Source organism: Furipterus horrens, unplaced genomic scaffold (assembly GCF_987537825.1).
Source record: "Furipterus horrens unplaced genomic scaffold, mFurHor1.1.pri manual_scaffold_2, whole genome shotgun sequence".
NCBI classification, from domain to species: Eukaryota; Metazoa; Chordata; class Mammalia; order Chiroptera; family Furipteridae; genus Furipterus; species Furipterus horrens.
In genome coordinates this window covers 105,387,159-105,403,335 of record NW_028327172.1, presented here as the reverse complement: position 1 = coordinate 105,403,335, position 16,177 = coordinate 105,387,159, and the positions used below count along the sequence as shown (strand labels likewise).

General features: G+C 40.8%; 1 protein-coding gene across 1 annotated transcript in view; it reads left to right on the top strand.

Moving 5' to 3' along the window:
- The window catches only part of LOC150019242 (broad substrate specificity ATP-binding cassette transporter ABCG2-like), a 64,492-nt gene that overhangs the window by 10,850 nt on the left and 37,465 nt on the right, over positions 1 to 16,177 (top strand). Inside the window, exons 2-5 of the mRNA XM_090266284.1 lie at positions 5,507 to 5,722; positions 12,976 to 13,035; positions 13,664 to 13,778; positions 14,376 to 14,528. Of these exons, the coding sequence (XP_090122410.1) occupies positions 5,526 to 5,722; positions 12,976 to 13,035; positions 13,664 to 13,778; positions 14,376 to 14,528 (525 nt within the window). The 5' untranslated portion in view covers positions 5,507 to 5,525. The remainder of the gene's footprint in view (positions 1 to 5,506; positions 5,723 to 12,975; positions 13,036 to 13,663; positions 13,779 to 14,375; positions 14,529 to 16,177) is intronic.

The window sequence follows — 16,177 nt, the reverse complement described above, 5'->3', positions numbered from 1 at the left end:
TAACTGATTTGCAGCTTCTTTAATGCATTTGAAATTAGGAGAGGACATAAGGATAACTGGAGAAAGCAAGGCAGGGATTAGATGACAGTTACGGAGATTATGTGCTCTCTGGAAGGTTAATAGCCTTTTGATGACTGGTATTACTTCTGGTGTTTCAAAGATGTGTTAGCCTGTATGCACGAGAACAATTGACAGGACTGGCTGAAAAACCTTTCACTAAAGAAGTTATATGCCTGGGATGTGACTGCCCACCACGACCTGCCCAGTTATGAATTTATGATCAGATCATCCTGTGAGGCTGATTTTTATAGAACTTCCTTTTTCATCTTCAAGGGATAGAAAGCATAGGGATAACAAAATAGTTAGAAAAGAAGAAGGGTAAAATCTTTATTTTACCCCTTTCTTTAACCATCAAATAATAGTTTGGGATGCCTCAAGAAAGTGATTTTCAACCAGTGTGCCACAAGAAGTTTTAAAACATGCAATACATGACTATGACCTCTTTTTCCTTAGATTGTAAAATAAAGACATGACAGTAGGCAACACAGCAATAGACATCTGGTGAATGAGTCAAAATTATACCAATTTTTTTTGTCAAATTGGCAAAATATAGAATACTTTTTTGTGTGTCACAGAATTTTAGAAATTAGTTTATGTGTGCCATGAGATGAAAAAGGTTGAAACCACTCACTGCCTTAAGACAAGATCTGCAGGTCCTCAGAATAATAAAAGAAAGTGGCCATTAAGAAGGGAGTTTGGGAGAGTTGGTTGAGCGCTTACTGGGGCGGGTATTTTTATATTCATTCTTATTTTATTCTCACACTACTACATGTTTTGTTTTGTTTACTTTATTATTGTTTACACTATTACAGATGTCTCCATTCCCATACTTTGCCCACCCTCATCCCTCCCTTCCCTCTGGCCATCACTACACTGTTGTCCGTGTCTATGGGCCATGCATATATGTTCTTTGGCTAATACTGTCACCTTCTTGCATCCTGTCCTTTCCTATCTCCTCCCCCTGACAGCTGTCAGTCTCTTCCATGTATTCATACCTCTGTTTCTATTTTGTTTGCCAGTTTATTTTGTTCATTAGATTCCACATGTAAGTGAGATCATTAGGTATTTGCTTTTCTCTGACTGGCTTATTTCACTTAGCATAGTAGTCTCCAGGGCCATCCATGCTGTCACAAAAGGCAGGAGTTCTTTCTTTGTTACAGCCACTAATATTCCATTGTGTAAATGTACCACACCTCCAGGGAGGTATTTTAGTCTTTTATTAAGAGAGGAGAAGGCTGAGAGTTTGCATGATTGCTCAGAGTTGGGACAAAAAGACCATATTGCACTTTATTAAAGTTCACTGTGCCTTTTTTCTTTTTTTTTAAGGTATATTTTATTGATTATGTTGTTACAGTAGTCCCATTTTTTCCCCCTTTGCTCCCCTTCTGACCACTACCTCTCTCTCCTCCAGCAGTCCCACCCCCCTTAGTTCATGTCCATGAGTCATGCATATAAGTTCTTTGGCTTCACCTTTTCCTGTATTATTCTTAACTTCCCTCTGTCTATTTTGTACCAACCAGTTATGCTTCTTAATCTCTGCACCATTTCCCCATTTCTCCCCCTTCCCCCTCCCAGGATGATAACCCTCCAAATGATCCCCATACTTATAATTCTGTTTCTACTTTGGTTTGCTTAGTTGGGTTTTGTTTTTATTTTTTAGATTCAGTTGTTGATAGTTGTGAGTTTGTTGTCATTTTAGTGTTCACAGTTTTGATCTTCTTTTTCTTAAATAAGTCCCTTTAACATTTCATATAATAATGGCTTGGTGATGATGAATTCTTTTAGCTTTACCTTGTCTGGGAAGCACTTCATCTGCCCTTCCATTCTAAATGATAACTTTGCTGGATAGAGTAATCTTGGTTGTAGGTCCTTGCTTTTCATCACATTGAATATTGCTTGCCAGTCCCTTCTTGCCTGCAAAGTTTCTTTTGAGAAATCAGCTGATAGTCTTATAGGAACCCCTTTGTAGGTAACTCTCCACCTTTCTCTTGCTGCTTTTAAGATTCTCTCTCTATCTTTCTCCCAAGGCATTTTAATTATGATGTGTCTTGGTGTGGTCCTCTTTGGGACTAGCTTGTTTGGGACTCTCTGTGCTTCCTGGACTTTGCCAAACTTGGGAAGTTTTTCTTCATTATTTTTTTACATAGGCTTTCAATTTATTGCTCTTCCTCTTCTCCTTCTGACACCCCTATGATTTGGATGTTGGCATGTTTAAAGTTGCCCCAGAGGTTCCTAGGCCTCTCCTCATTTTTTTCATTTCTTGTTTCCTCATTCTGTATTGGCTGACTTTTTTTCTTCCTTATGTTCCAAATCATTGACTTGAACCCTGGTTTTCTTCCCTTCACAATTAGTTTTGTGTGGATTTTTCTTCGTTTCACTGAGCATAATCTTCACTTCTTCCCTTATGCGTTCACCATACTCAAGCATATCTGTCAAGCCTGTGAGCATCTTTATCACCAGTGTTTTGAATTCTTCATCTGTTAGGTTGGCTATCTCCTTAGTGCTTAGTTCTCCCACTGGAACCTTGATCTGTTTCCCCTTTTGGGCCATACTTCTCTGTCTCCTCATTCTGACAGGCTCCTGTGCTTGTTTGTCTCCACGTTTCTGGTAGAGCTGTCACTCCTGTTACGTAGTAAGGGTCAGTGCCTTGGGGATTCGTCAGTACAGGGTGACCTGTTTCACCATGTTGTGGCACTGTATGTGGGGGAGGGGTCCGAGAGGGAACAATGCCGCCTGCCCAGCACTTGCCCCTTTTCCAGGCACCTCTCCCACTTCCACACCAGACTGGCGCCTCTCTAGCTTCTGCCCTGGCCGTCGATTCCAGAGTGGGTGGGTCCGTGGATGCCCCAGGACCATGGGGGCTGCCTAAACAAGTGGACACCGCTGAGTCTGGCAGCCTCTGCCTCCACCCCAACCCCCACTGGTCTGCACAGTTAGAAACAATGAGGCTTGATTTTCCCTGGTGCTGGGACCATGCACTGCAAGGTCCGGTGAGGGGCTGGGAATGCTCCCTGGGTACCCCTCCTGACTTTTTAAAATGTGTGACTGCACTTTCTGCCAGCCTTCCACTGCCGCCACTGCTGCCACCACTGCTGCCTCCAACACACCTCATCCTTTCCGCCCTGGCTCCACCCCTCCTACCTGTCTGGATGAGTATTTCTTTTTTATATCTTTGTTTGTTGGGCTTCCATGCAGCTCTGTTTTCTGGAACTTCTGGTTGTCTCTAGTTTTGAGGTAGTTGTATCCCTTCTTAGTTGTGGAGGGAGACTCAGCGTGTCTGTCTACGCCTCCATCTTGGCCAGAAGTCCTGATTCTTTTTCTTCTTGTTGTTCTGATTGGTTGGTTTTTGGTTCTTAGGTTCCAAATCATTGACTTGATTCTCGGTTTCATCCACTCTGCTATTGTTTCCCTGTAAATTGTTCTGTATTTCAATTAGTGTATTCTTCATTTCTGACTATATCTTTTTTATGCTGCTGAGGTCTTCACTAAGTTCCTTGAGCATCCTTATAGTCAGTGTTTTGAACTCTGCTTCTGATAGATTGCTTACCTCCATTTTGTTTAGTTCTTTTTCTGGAGTTTTGATCTGTTCTTTCATGGGCCATGTTTTTTTTATCTCCTTATTTTCGAGCCTCCCTTTGTTTCTATGTATTAGGTAGAACTGCTATGACTCTGTGTCTTGGTGGTGTGGCCTAATGTAGTAGGTGTCCTGTAGGGTCCTGTGACACAGCCTCCGCTATCACCCAAACTGGATATTCACTATGTGCCTTCCATGTGAGTTGAATACACCCTCCTTTTGTAGTAGAGACTTGATTGCTGTTGGCAGGTCAATGAGAAGGATTTACCCAGACTAGTTGGCTGCAAGGACTGGCTGTGACCATTGATCACCAACCTCTGCACTCCATGGAGGATCAGCTGTGCAGGGCCCGGGTAGTGGTGCTCTGACATGGTCTGTAGTTGTCCACTGAGTGTGCACGCTCTGGGATCTTTTGGGTGGTGCAGGCCAACATCAGTCCCTACCTGTGTTCTGCGTGGGGCCACCCTGCATAGACTGTAAAGCAATCTGAGATGACTGCTACTTGTGCTTGGCTTGGAGATTCCCAGGCAAAGCCAAGCTGTCAATCTAGGCTGGGTGCTGCTAGTGTGAGGCCTGGAACTACTTAAGAAGAGTTATGATGGCTGGGCGGGGGGTTCACTAAGGCTAGCTGTTGCTTGTTTGATAGGATTTATGAAATTGTGAAGCATGAGCCAAAACCAGCCATTCATATGGAAAAGCAGCTTGGGTAGGCCAGTAAATTGCATGGGGCACAGTCTCCTGAGATCTTCAAGGTGGGTCAAACAGTGTTAGTCAGGGTGATGGAGTCTCAGACATGGCACCAGCCTGCCAGCTCTGGGAAGGAGGGCCCAGGAAACAGATAATGGCCTCCACTCACCCTGATGCGAGACACTTCAGTTCCTCCCTGTATAACACTGGTGCCTTTCATGCTGCTACCCCAGTACTGGAGCTCAGAGGGAGTGAGCCTGAATAGGTGAGTCTGTGTGTGGGTTCTTTAAGAGGAACTGCTTGGGGCTCTAGCAATTTCTTCCACCAACTAATCCCTGCTGGTTTTTGCAGCCAGAAGTCATGGGGATTTATCATCCTGGCATTGGAATCCTGGGCTGGGGGGCCTGGTGTGCGACTGGGACTCCTCATTCCTGAGATATCCCTCCTGAGATATCCCCACCATACTTGGGGACTAGCCTGTTCCACATCTGTGCTCCTCCTACCCATTTGGATGGATGTGGTTTCTTTAATTCTGTAGTTGTCAGACTTCCATTCAACTTGACTTCTGACAATTCTAGCTGATGGTTGTTCTATATTTTAGTTGTAATTTTGATGTGGTTGTGCAAAGAGGTGAGTCATGACTTTCTATGCCACCATCTTGGTCAGATCTCCTGGACTTGCTTTTTTTTAATGTTAATAATATATCTTCCTGAACTCAATGCATTAAAAATATTTTTACTTATACATATAATCACTATAATAATGAGTAATGAGGTACTTTGTATTCTCTTAAAATTTTGGATCTCTATTCTTTATATTATTTTTAAATTGAGGTATGATTATCATATGACATTAGTTTCAGGTGTACAACATAATGAATCAATAATAGAGTATATTGTGAAGTGATTGCCACAATAAGTCTAGTCAACATCTATCACCACACAGTTACAGGGTTGTTGTCTTTTTCATGGTGAGAACTTCAAAAGATCTGCTCTTAGTTACTGTCAAATGTATGATACAGTATTGCTAACTCTAGTTAACATGCTGCACATTACACCCCTAGGACTTACTTATTTTATAACTGGAGGTTTGTAACAAAACAAACCTGCTTTAAGTGTTCTGCCATCTAGTGTGTACAATCTCGTTTTGTGTACTATCAACTTACTGCTTCTTTTCCCTTTACAGAAAGTCAGAAGCTCTCCAGATGTCTTCCAGGAATGACCAAGTTTTTGTCCCAATGTCACAAAGAAACACCAATGGCCTCCCCGGGACGACCCCCAACGACCGGTTTATTGAAGGAGCTGTGTTAAGTTTTCATAACATCTGCTATCGAGTAAAAGTGAAGAGTGGCTTTCTACTTGGTCGGAAAACAGTTGAGAAAGACATACTGATGGATGTCAAGTATGTGCATAAACTTTTATTTAAATAACTTTATTGATATACAGTGAACTTAATAGGTTTTGCTTATTTTACCAGTACAGGTGCTATGGACATTTGTGCATATGTCTGTACAGATACATAGACACATACTTTAAGCTCAGCTGGGAGTGAAATGGTTGGATCACATTTTAGGTATAAGTGTAATTTTTAAAAGAATGGCCAGACTGTTTTTAAAGTGGTTGTGCCATGTGTATCAACTTTTGTTTGAAAAACTGAATAATTAATGTGTCATTTAGCTTTTCCTGTGAAATTGTGTGGTTTAGTGGAAAGAGGGCTGCATGACTTACAACTTCCCGATTGTGGGGATACAATAGTAATCTTTGAGCTTTCGTTTTCTAATCTGTGAAATAAAGGATCTGTCTTGTGCTTTATGAGCCAGACACTTTAGGCACTTCTGTACTTTATGTTCTTGAAGCAAAAGTCAAGAAGTTGAAATGACAATATTGTAAAAGTACTATGGCTTTCAAATAAACTTGTTCCATTTTTATTTTTTTCAGTTCACAGGCCAGCACAGCAGCCAAAGATCTGTGACTTTTTAAAAAAGATTTATTTTTAGAGAGAGGGAAAGGGAGGGAGAAAGACAGGGAGAGAAACATTGATGTGAGAGAGAAACATTGATTGTTTGTCTCTTGCATGCCCCCAGCTGAGGACCTGGCCCATAACCCAGCCATGTGCCCTGACCGCGGAACTAACTGGTTACCTTTAGATTTGCAGGCCAATGCTCAATCCACTGAACCGCCAGGGCTCAAATAGACTCATTTTAAGTGAGTGGCCTGTTTATATATTCGTTTATCATCTATAACAATTTACCTAGTGCTTTTTTCCCCATTATACAGGCAGAGAGAAACTAATTAAATATAAGAAAACTCTAGCTGAGATTAAGTTTATGCCGTGAAAGTCCAACGTTATAGAATTTAAGACCCAAATGAAACAAAACTATGATTATCATTTTCTTCCTCCAGCAATGAACTCCTCGTGTGGTGGTGGAGTGAGCAGTAGAGTGAGGAGGGCAGTGAGAACAGGACTGACTTGGGAACCACATCTCTCTGTTCTTTCACAGATGTTAGCCATTTGGATTGTTCCTGTTTTTCCCATATCTTGAGAACTGAGCCTGATTCTTCCTCTCTGTGAGGGGAGGAGTGCATCTAGACAACATGGCCTATGCGTTTTGTTTAGTTGATTTCTTTGTTTGATAGGAGAAATAATTATTCCTAGATAAAGCAAGTACTTTTTCTAGCTCTCTGAGACTGGAGGGGTGATTGATTATAAGAGCTTTCACTGGGTATTATCTCTAACCTATATAGAGTCAGATGTTTCTCATGTTTTCTTGATGCGTTCTGTGAGGCTGTGGTCTCTTGTATTAGTAGCAGCTAGGAAAGAGAAGTAGAGATGATTTTTGCATGTGGGTGGGGAAGAAAAGACTGGGATGTGAGATTCATTGGGTGGTGGTGAAGTCAGGGGCTGTGTAGAATTAGACAGAATTTGCTTTCTGTAACAACACCTTTTGTCATACCTACTTCCTTTTGCTGTCTTGTATTGGTTAAGAAACCCCGACTGGGAAAATAAGGAGAGAGATGTAGGCACAAAGTTTTTACCTCTTGCTACATGCCTAGATAGAATTTACTGATGTTTTGAAAGTTGACAAGTTTTTTTGTGGAACATAACAGGAAAATGTTGGTTACATCAGATCTAAGTGGAAGTAATAAACAATTTGAATATGTGCAGGTGAATGGGCTTAAAATCCATACTAGGAGAGTGTACATTTGTCTTGCCTATATTTTAAAACTAGTAGATTAGTAACTCAATACACTAGACTTCTTACCCTGGCTGGTTTGGCTCAGTGGATTGAGCGTCGGCCTGCGAGCTAAGTGTCGCTGGTTCGATCTTCCAGTCAGGGCACATCAGAGAAGGAAAACTCTGATTCCAAAAAACCTCCACTGCCTTGCGGCATACCTCTTCAGGGGAAAGGCTAAGGGAGTAAACCCCGACAGAAAATCCGGAGCCGGAGTCCCTAAGGCGGTTTGACGTAGTCAACACCGGCAACTCCTGCGGCGCACCTGAAGCCAAGCTGTATTGACTCCGTCTTTCCCTTGGACCCTTCAGCTGCGAAGAGAGGGGGGGTCTGCTGCATGGGCAACAGCAGACCCTCCATATCACCCTGCCCAGGCTCTGTAGCTTCAGCTTCACTGGAGAGGACACTCCAGCATCATCGCAAGATGTCGATTCAACACAGGAGGAGACAGATACCGTGTCACTCCCGAGTCGGACTGCACAGCCATTCTCGGTGGTGCAGATAGACTCTTAAGAAGCTACACCATCGTCTCTCGAGATGGACGGCTGCTGACGACACTAGACTTGTCATACGCTCAAGGCTTCATAATGTTTTTAGGGTTCAGTGGTGTGAATTTGAGCAATAGATGCGTTATCTTTATGTGGATTCCTGCATCCATAAAAACTCAGTCAATTGTACTTATGTAATTTTTTATTTTTTAATTGCTGTTGGCATACAATATTCTATTAGGTTCGGGTTTGCAATAAAGTAATTAGACATTTATATACCTCAGGAAGTGGTTGCCCCGATAAGTCGCGTAGGACACCAGTGTTGTCTTGTTCCTGGTTTAGGCATCCCTGGGAAAGGGCACCTCTTTTATTCAATGTAGCATTCCTAATGCTTTTCCTATTTTCTGACTTCAACTAAACAGAGCTACTGAGATGGGAGAAAGGTTGTTCTCACTTAGCTTACTTTTGACATGCTTTTGATAGCACTGCCGCCATTCACAGTAGTCATTATATTCTAAAAAAGCTAATGGGAAGCTTCATTTTGTTTTTCTTCTGGACATTTTATAGATTTTATTTTTCCTTTGGACACTTTGTAATTTCATTTTTAGAGCTAAATAACTAGAACCTGATGTTTTCTGTGGGGGGAAGAAGATAAAATTTGACAATGAGAACTGAAGAAGGTGAGATTTTACTATGTTACAAAAAATTACTCTGTTATGCTTAGTTTGTGCCCAAACCTAGCATTTTCACTTTTCCTCACCAACACGGTAGATCTATGGACAAAATGGTCCATTTCAGTAGAAGTGTATATCATATAATCCTCAGGGAAACACATACTATTGGAAGATTTTTAAAATTAATAATTTATTTTAAAATAATTTCAAACTTAACCCTTGTGGAAACATAACTCTTTTACCCAGATCCCCCTGTCCCCACTATTCACATTTCACTGCATTTGCTGGTCATTTTGTTTTTGTTCAGATAATTCATTGTCATTTATATTTTTCTGAACCATTTGAGAGCAAGCTGTCCATATACTACCCTATTGTTCCTAACTTTTCCAGTGTACATTTTTCAGAAATGAGGACCCTCTCCTATCTAACCACTCAGTCATTGTCTGGGAGTGGCCCACGGGATGCAAAGCCTCATAATAGGTCCAGTGGTGGGTCCTGTGGGGCCATTGGTGACCATGCTCTTCACATAGTAATGAATAAATATTATGAGGGAAGTTACTCACATTATTTCAAAACTCTATTTTTCATAAAACCTGAGCCCACCAACATCTGTCGTCATTGATTATCCTGCATGAATCAGTAATAACTACACTGTGATAGTTACTAAAGGGTGATTTTCTGTTTTCATCTTACTGTTCTGTATGGATTAGTTTGAATTCTACTAAGAGGAAAAATCTTTGTTTATCATCTCTTCATTCATTACTTATTTTACTATAGACTCATGGATTCATATTATATTCAGAACCATTCAATAGTAATGCATTATCATTGTTATATATTTTGATACTCCTATTGTTTCTGATTTGGTCAGTGGGAGATTTTTCAAGGTAGGATCTGTGTTTTATTTTTTTAACTTCATTCTTTTGACATATTCTTTCATTCTTTGAGTATTTTGTTGGCACAGCAAGAAGTTCCATACTCAGTGTGTACTCACCCTGCCTCAGACCTGAACTGAGCTGATGTTCCTTTGTGTGGAGTATTGTATTTACAAACCAAGATCTGGGTGTTTGGAATGTTCTTTGCTATTTGGATGTCATAGCTCCTAGGCCTTCTCAGTGGACAGACCTAGGGAATATATGTATGTATATTCACATCTAAACCTATTTATATCTGTCTGTGTATATAGATTAAAACCCACGACCTTTAATTCTGATCTCATACATCAGGGTTATTTCCACATTTCCATGTTTGTAGAACATCTCAAAAAGTGAAAAACCTGGCTCTCCCTATTCTAATAGGTTTGCTGATTAGCTCAATTAGTTTTCTTATCCCTTAATATAAGCAACCTGCCTACCCTCCAGCTGTGTCTTCTGTTCCTCCTGCTTCCCTTTGCAAGCTGTGACCTTGGGTGCTGGCTGTCACTGCTCCTCTACCCAACACATCCACCACCTTTGCACAAAGGGAAAGTAGTAGAAATGATGGAGAATTATTTGTACATGATTAAGTGGGAGTGTAACTAAGTTTTCTTTCCCGTCCGGGTATACCTATTTTCCACGCTTTTTTTTAATGCTTCTTATTAACATATGTTTTTATTGAAAACATTTGAGTTCCCTATAAGTAACTGTCATTTAAAAAAATGTAGAGACTCATTTATTCATCAGATTTGAATGTCTATTAGGAGCCTGACATTCTGCAAGACTCTAGTGACGGAGGTATGCACTCTGTTCTCAGCAACCTTCTAGTCTACAGGGAGATTCAGACAACTTGAACATTTTTTCACTGTGTTGTTCTATTGTGATAGAGGGATTAGACAACATAGAAGAACCTAACCCTAAGCTGTAGGGCCAGCGGCATGGGAGAGAGAAAGTAAAGACTCTATGTGAGTGTCTGAGTGTGTGTGCATGAGGCAGGATAGGGAAGGACAAACTATGGGGATGACATTGACTTCTCATCTATTAAATGAGTTTTAGCATTATTCACTAAAATTTAATCAATGAGACAAGAATCCTGTAGCTAGGTTTCATTTTATGTATTTAGTATTTGTTATAGACCACTGTGCTGCATCCTGGGGGTGGTGGTGATGAAAGAAGATGACACAGTTCCTGTTGGCAAGGATTGGCAATATAATAAGGGAGAATTTTGTGCATGTAAATGCTATAAAGCAATAAATAGGGGTGGGGAATGTGTTTTGAGGGAGGGCGGGGTGAGGCAACAGGGGAATTGTGGACTGTGGACTACAGCAGAAGTCAGCAAAAGGTCTTGATAGTAAATATTTTCATCTGAGTTGTAACTGTGTCATTGTAGCATGAAAGCACTTTGTTTGTGAAAACAGAAAAACATAATCACCTGTAATTTGTTGATCCCTGGATTAAGGTGAAATCCATGAGGGCTACAACTTTTATTCTCAGCTGTAACCCATGTACACACATAGTAGACACTGAGTAACTGTGTTGAGTGAATGGAAGGAGAATTAGCCACGTCTGCACACTGCACTCTTACAGTCATGGTTGTCCATTATTGTTGTCTGTAATGCGAGAGTTTAGTGCCAAAGGAAGCCCAGCTCAGAGACCTGTAAAATTCTTTGTCTTAGACCACTCATGTTCAGTTTTGGGTGAATCATTTAGGGATTCGGGGTCTTTTTCTGAGTAGATATTTTTAAAACCTGGAAAGGTTTTCTGGCAATGAAGTCTTAGTATTTGAATAACAAGCTTATCTCTGGTCATTTTAGAAACAGTTACTAAGTAGCATTACTGCAGAAGGCACATTAAGAGCTATAGAAAAATGCACTTTGAAAGTTGACCCAACCATTAGCATGTCTTATTGCATCAGAGAAAAAGGCCACTGAAAGAATAAGATATTTTTCTGTTTTACAGCTTGTGTCTGATTCACCTAACTCATTGTACTTCTCCAGAGTTTCAGTGAGAGGTGCCTCAGTTACTGAGCAGAGTAGAAGGTACATTTCACCCCAGCAACCAGGCAGAATTTTACACTTGTGACAGTTCCAGCACCTCAGGCAGGAAATGCTGAGTCCTCCGGACTGAAGCACCGTGTACAGCTGCATTGAGAAGTTTATCACTCACAACTGTTGTATAATCATATTATTTGCCTCTGTGAAAGTTGTTATCTGGGAATGAAAGAGCCTTCTGCTTTGCACCTTCCACTGGAATAGATACTGTATTTTCTGGGGAATAAATTTTGATTTACCTACCAATTCCACAGCAAACGGGCTTAGACGTCAGGGTCCTAAAAGGGCTTCATCAGCCCTTTACTGCATCATTGTGCCTGTGTAACTGCGGGGACCTGCGGGGCGCTCTCCTTACTACACTGCATTCTCCTTACTGTTCTACCAGTTACCTTCAGAGTTAAATTCACACTACATTTTGAGTTCTTCAGTTTCAGCACAGTTGACTCTGCCTTATTATTATTTTATGCCTTCTTGCTCTCTGTCTGAATATTCTCTACCTTCAAACATCTAGGTCATTTGTTTGGAACATGCAGTGTCTACACCTCATCTGTACGTCCTTAAATTTCATCCCCAATAGAACATGGTGTCTCCCACTTCTAAACCAGGAATTTTCCAGTCTACTTGTCTGAAACTTAACAAGAAAGAAAGTGATGTATTTGAAGGGTATATGTTTTACTTTTACAGTTGGATTAATAATTTTGTCAGGGTTTAAGAACTGATGAGGTTTTCTTTTTAATATCTGAGATGCCTTTTTCTGGCCATTGAATGACACTTCAGATATATTGCTTCTTGGTCTGATTAGATTTGAGCAATGAGAGCACTAATCCTGATGATTCTAGAAATCCACTGTCTACTTAATTTTGTAGAACCTGAATAGGTAGCAAATGAGGTGACTTGTAATAATTATCGATAAACACTACTCAAGACCTGTCATGCACTTCACATTGTGATAAGAAAGTAAGTGTAACAGATGTTTTTCCAGAATCTTTTACTTCAAGGAGCCTTGCAACTTTGTGTGTCCTTTTCCAAAAAGTCTAAGTGGTTTAGAGAGTACCTGAAAGGAATTTAGACCGACCTGAGCCATTTTTCATGCAGGGGCTTGAACAGTCGTGACATCCTTTGTATACTAGACATTTATTAATTTTCAGTTTGGTTTCTTTTTCCTTTAGAAGTTGGTTTGTGCTGGTTTTCTGTCTAATTTTATCAAATTTCATTGAGTGTATTGAATTCAGACTCTAAATTTTTAGAACCAGTTTTCAGCTAAACCAGTAAATCAGATCTTTCTGCATTGACAGTGGGATCATGAGACCGGGCCTCAATGCCATTCTGGGACCCACAGGTGGAGGCAAATCTTCGTGAGTATAACAGAGAGGATCAGTAAACTTTCCTTTTGCAGCTTTAAAGTGCTTTTAAAGATCACTTTTACGAAGGCAGGTGTTATTAGAATATTTGTGGCATGTCTAATCTGGTTCTAGGCGCTATGCGTCACATGCCGTTATGCCAGCTAAGGTTCTGTCCTGAGGAGCAAGAAGTCTTATTATCTTATTAGGTCAGTTTTACTAACAGGATGTTACAGGTGATTGACATACAGCTGTATGTAAGGTATGATTTGTGATAATGGGGAGAAAAAGAAGGGGATGGCACTGAAAGTGAAGAGATGGAGCCGAATGTATAAAGGAAGGCTCAAGTCTCAGCTAAAGGAGCACATTGCCTGTGTTGGGACCCCAAAAGTCAGAGAGCTTGGAGGGCTGTTTGGGAGGTCTATGCTGGATCTGCCGACAGTTCTTTGTTTTCAGCTTTTTGGGCTTTATTATAGCATAGAGTTAACAAAAGGAGATTGAGAAGTAAAATATGTAATTATAGTTGAACCATGGAATTTATTTATCAGTTAATTTTTTTACTTGAGCAGAATTTGGTTCAGAGTAGCTGAGAAATATAGCCTCAGTTGGAGAAAAAAACAATATACATATATATTTTTAATAGGTTGTTGGATATCTTAGCTGCAAGGAAAGATCCACAGGGATTATCTGGAGATGTTTTGGTAAATGGAGCGCCTCGACCTGCCAACTTCAAATGTAACTCAGGTTACGTGGTACAGGTAAGTATTCCTGACTTCCATTTTAGATTTCTTCTCTTTCTATTTGGGCAAGTGCTTTGACCAGGTCTAATAACCCTACTGTTCAGTATGCTTTCCATTTTTTACACAATATGAGCCTTGAACAAACTTTATTTACCCCAGCTTTTTCTAATCTCCCACAAGAAATAGAACAGTGTTAAATGAAAAGGCAGGGAGATTCTAGAATATAACACTTGTAAGGGCAATGATATGAATTCTACTTATCATATTTCTGAAACATACTGCTATTTTACTTTGTTCCTTACCTTAACTCTCTCCTTCACTTAGCTTAGCAAAGTATTTGGCAAATCTTTCTGTAAAACAGTTTGAAAATATATGCTAATAGTAATTATAATACTTGGTGTTTCATTCAGGTTCATAGGTAAGGAATGAGAATTCTTCAGGCTTTGTTGCTGTCCAAATTGGAGTTATTGATATCATTTGTATAATTACAAGTTCATCATTAGCTAGAACGTTCCCTTGGCTATGTTATTTTTGTGGATTAAGTTATATGACCTAAAGAGTGACGTTACTAGGAAAGACCTGATCTGTCTTGTTAAAATGCCATTTTGCCTTAAGGATGATGTTGTGATGGGAACTCTGACCGTGAGAGAAAACTTACAGTTCTCAGCCGCTCTTCGCCTTCCATCAACTATGACAAATCATGAAAAAAATGAACGGATAGACGTGGTCATTCAAGAATTAGGTCTGGCAAAAGTGGCAGACTCCAAGGTAATGTGGGAACAGCGGCGGTACAATGCCAGCCAATAGGACCTCCCTGTGTGGACAGTGTTACTCTTATTCGAAGTTCTTCATAATGGGTGTGGTCAAAAGTGGCTGCTTTCTGAAAGGATGATAAAAGTGACTGGTTACATAACATTACAGAGAAGGAAAACTCTGATTCCAAAAAACCTCCGCTGCCTTGCGGCATACCTCTTTAGGGGAAAGGCTAAGGGAGTAAACCCCGACAGAAAATCCGGAGCCGGAGTCCCTAAGGCGGTTTGACGTTGTAGTCAACACCGGCAACTCCTGCGGCGCACCTGAAGCCAAGCTGTATTGACTCCGTCTTTCCCTTGGACCCTTCAGCTGCGAAGAGAGGGTGGGTCTGCTGCATGGGCAACAGCAGACCCTCCATATCACCCTGCCCAGGCTCTGTAGCTTCAGCTTCACTGGAGAGGACACTCCAGCATCATCGTAAGATGTCGATTCAACACGGGAGGAGACAGATACCGTGTCACTCCCGAGTCGGACTGCACAACCATTCTCGGTGGTGCAGATAGACTCTTAAGAAGCTACACCATTGTCTCTCAAGACAAACGGCTGCCGACGACGACCGACATAACATTAAGGTGAAGATTAACTAGGAAAAAAACCTTAAAAATGTCTGAGCCTGGAAGTGAAGGATGACAGTGTGGGCTACCATGATGTAAAAGTGTTCTTTGCACACAGACCAGGTGCCCCTTCCGTGTGATTACAGCTCTTGCTCCTTCCCCGCACTAATTGTCTCGTTCAGTATCTGTTCACTAACTTTCTTGCTTTCTGTTTTCTCTTTCCTCTTTTAGCTGTTCTTCCTCTCTTCCTCCAGGGGACTTTGTTGCTTTGGAGGTATATTTTTGGAATTCATATATGACGAAAATCCCAGGGTTCTTGTTCTATATGTTCCTTTTGCTGTAATTTGGCTTCCAAAATTATTTTCAATAAAACTAGTGTGTATTTCTAATTTGTGTAGCACCCTCATTGTTTTCCTATAGTCTTTCTTACAGCACCTTGTCTTCCACCCCTCCCTTCCTGTCTTCCTCTCTCCCTTCCTTCTGTCAGTGTTACTTACAGACTCTCATGTGCTGGGCTCCCTTAGGTTTTGTAGGTACAGCTGTGGGCAAGAGAGACAAAGTGACTCCCTATGTGGGTTGTGCAGGATCAGGAAGAGAACTGAGATGAGTGAGTGAATGATTTTGAGTTGATGAATAGACATGAAAAAATTACTGGGAAGACATTTGAAGCTTTTGGTGAAGATGAATTTTTCAGGTTGTCATGGCTCTAGTTTATCCCCCTGTGATATCCCTTACTTAGAGGTAATGAAAATGGGGATTTATGCTGGCTGCTCCTTCATATGATGCTTTCTGACAGTCTTTCATGTAAAGTGTATTTTGCTATATTTTATTTGAAAAAATAAGTCTGAGCTGCTACCATTTACCACTTATTTTCATTTTTTGAGGGGTTGGGTTCCCTTTGCTGATGCTCTGTTTATGTGTATTTGTCTTTGCAGCAGTTTGCTTTTCATTCTTTACCTTTAGGCAGCCTGTATTTCTTGCATAGATTTCCAGGGAAAATAAGCTGAAGGCAGTTGTTGACTTCCTTAGAATTTGTTTATCTGATTGACT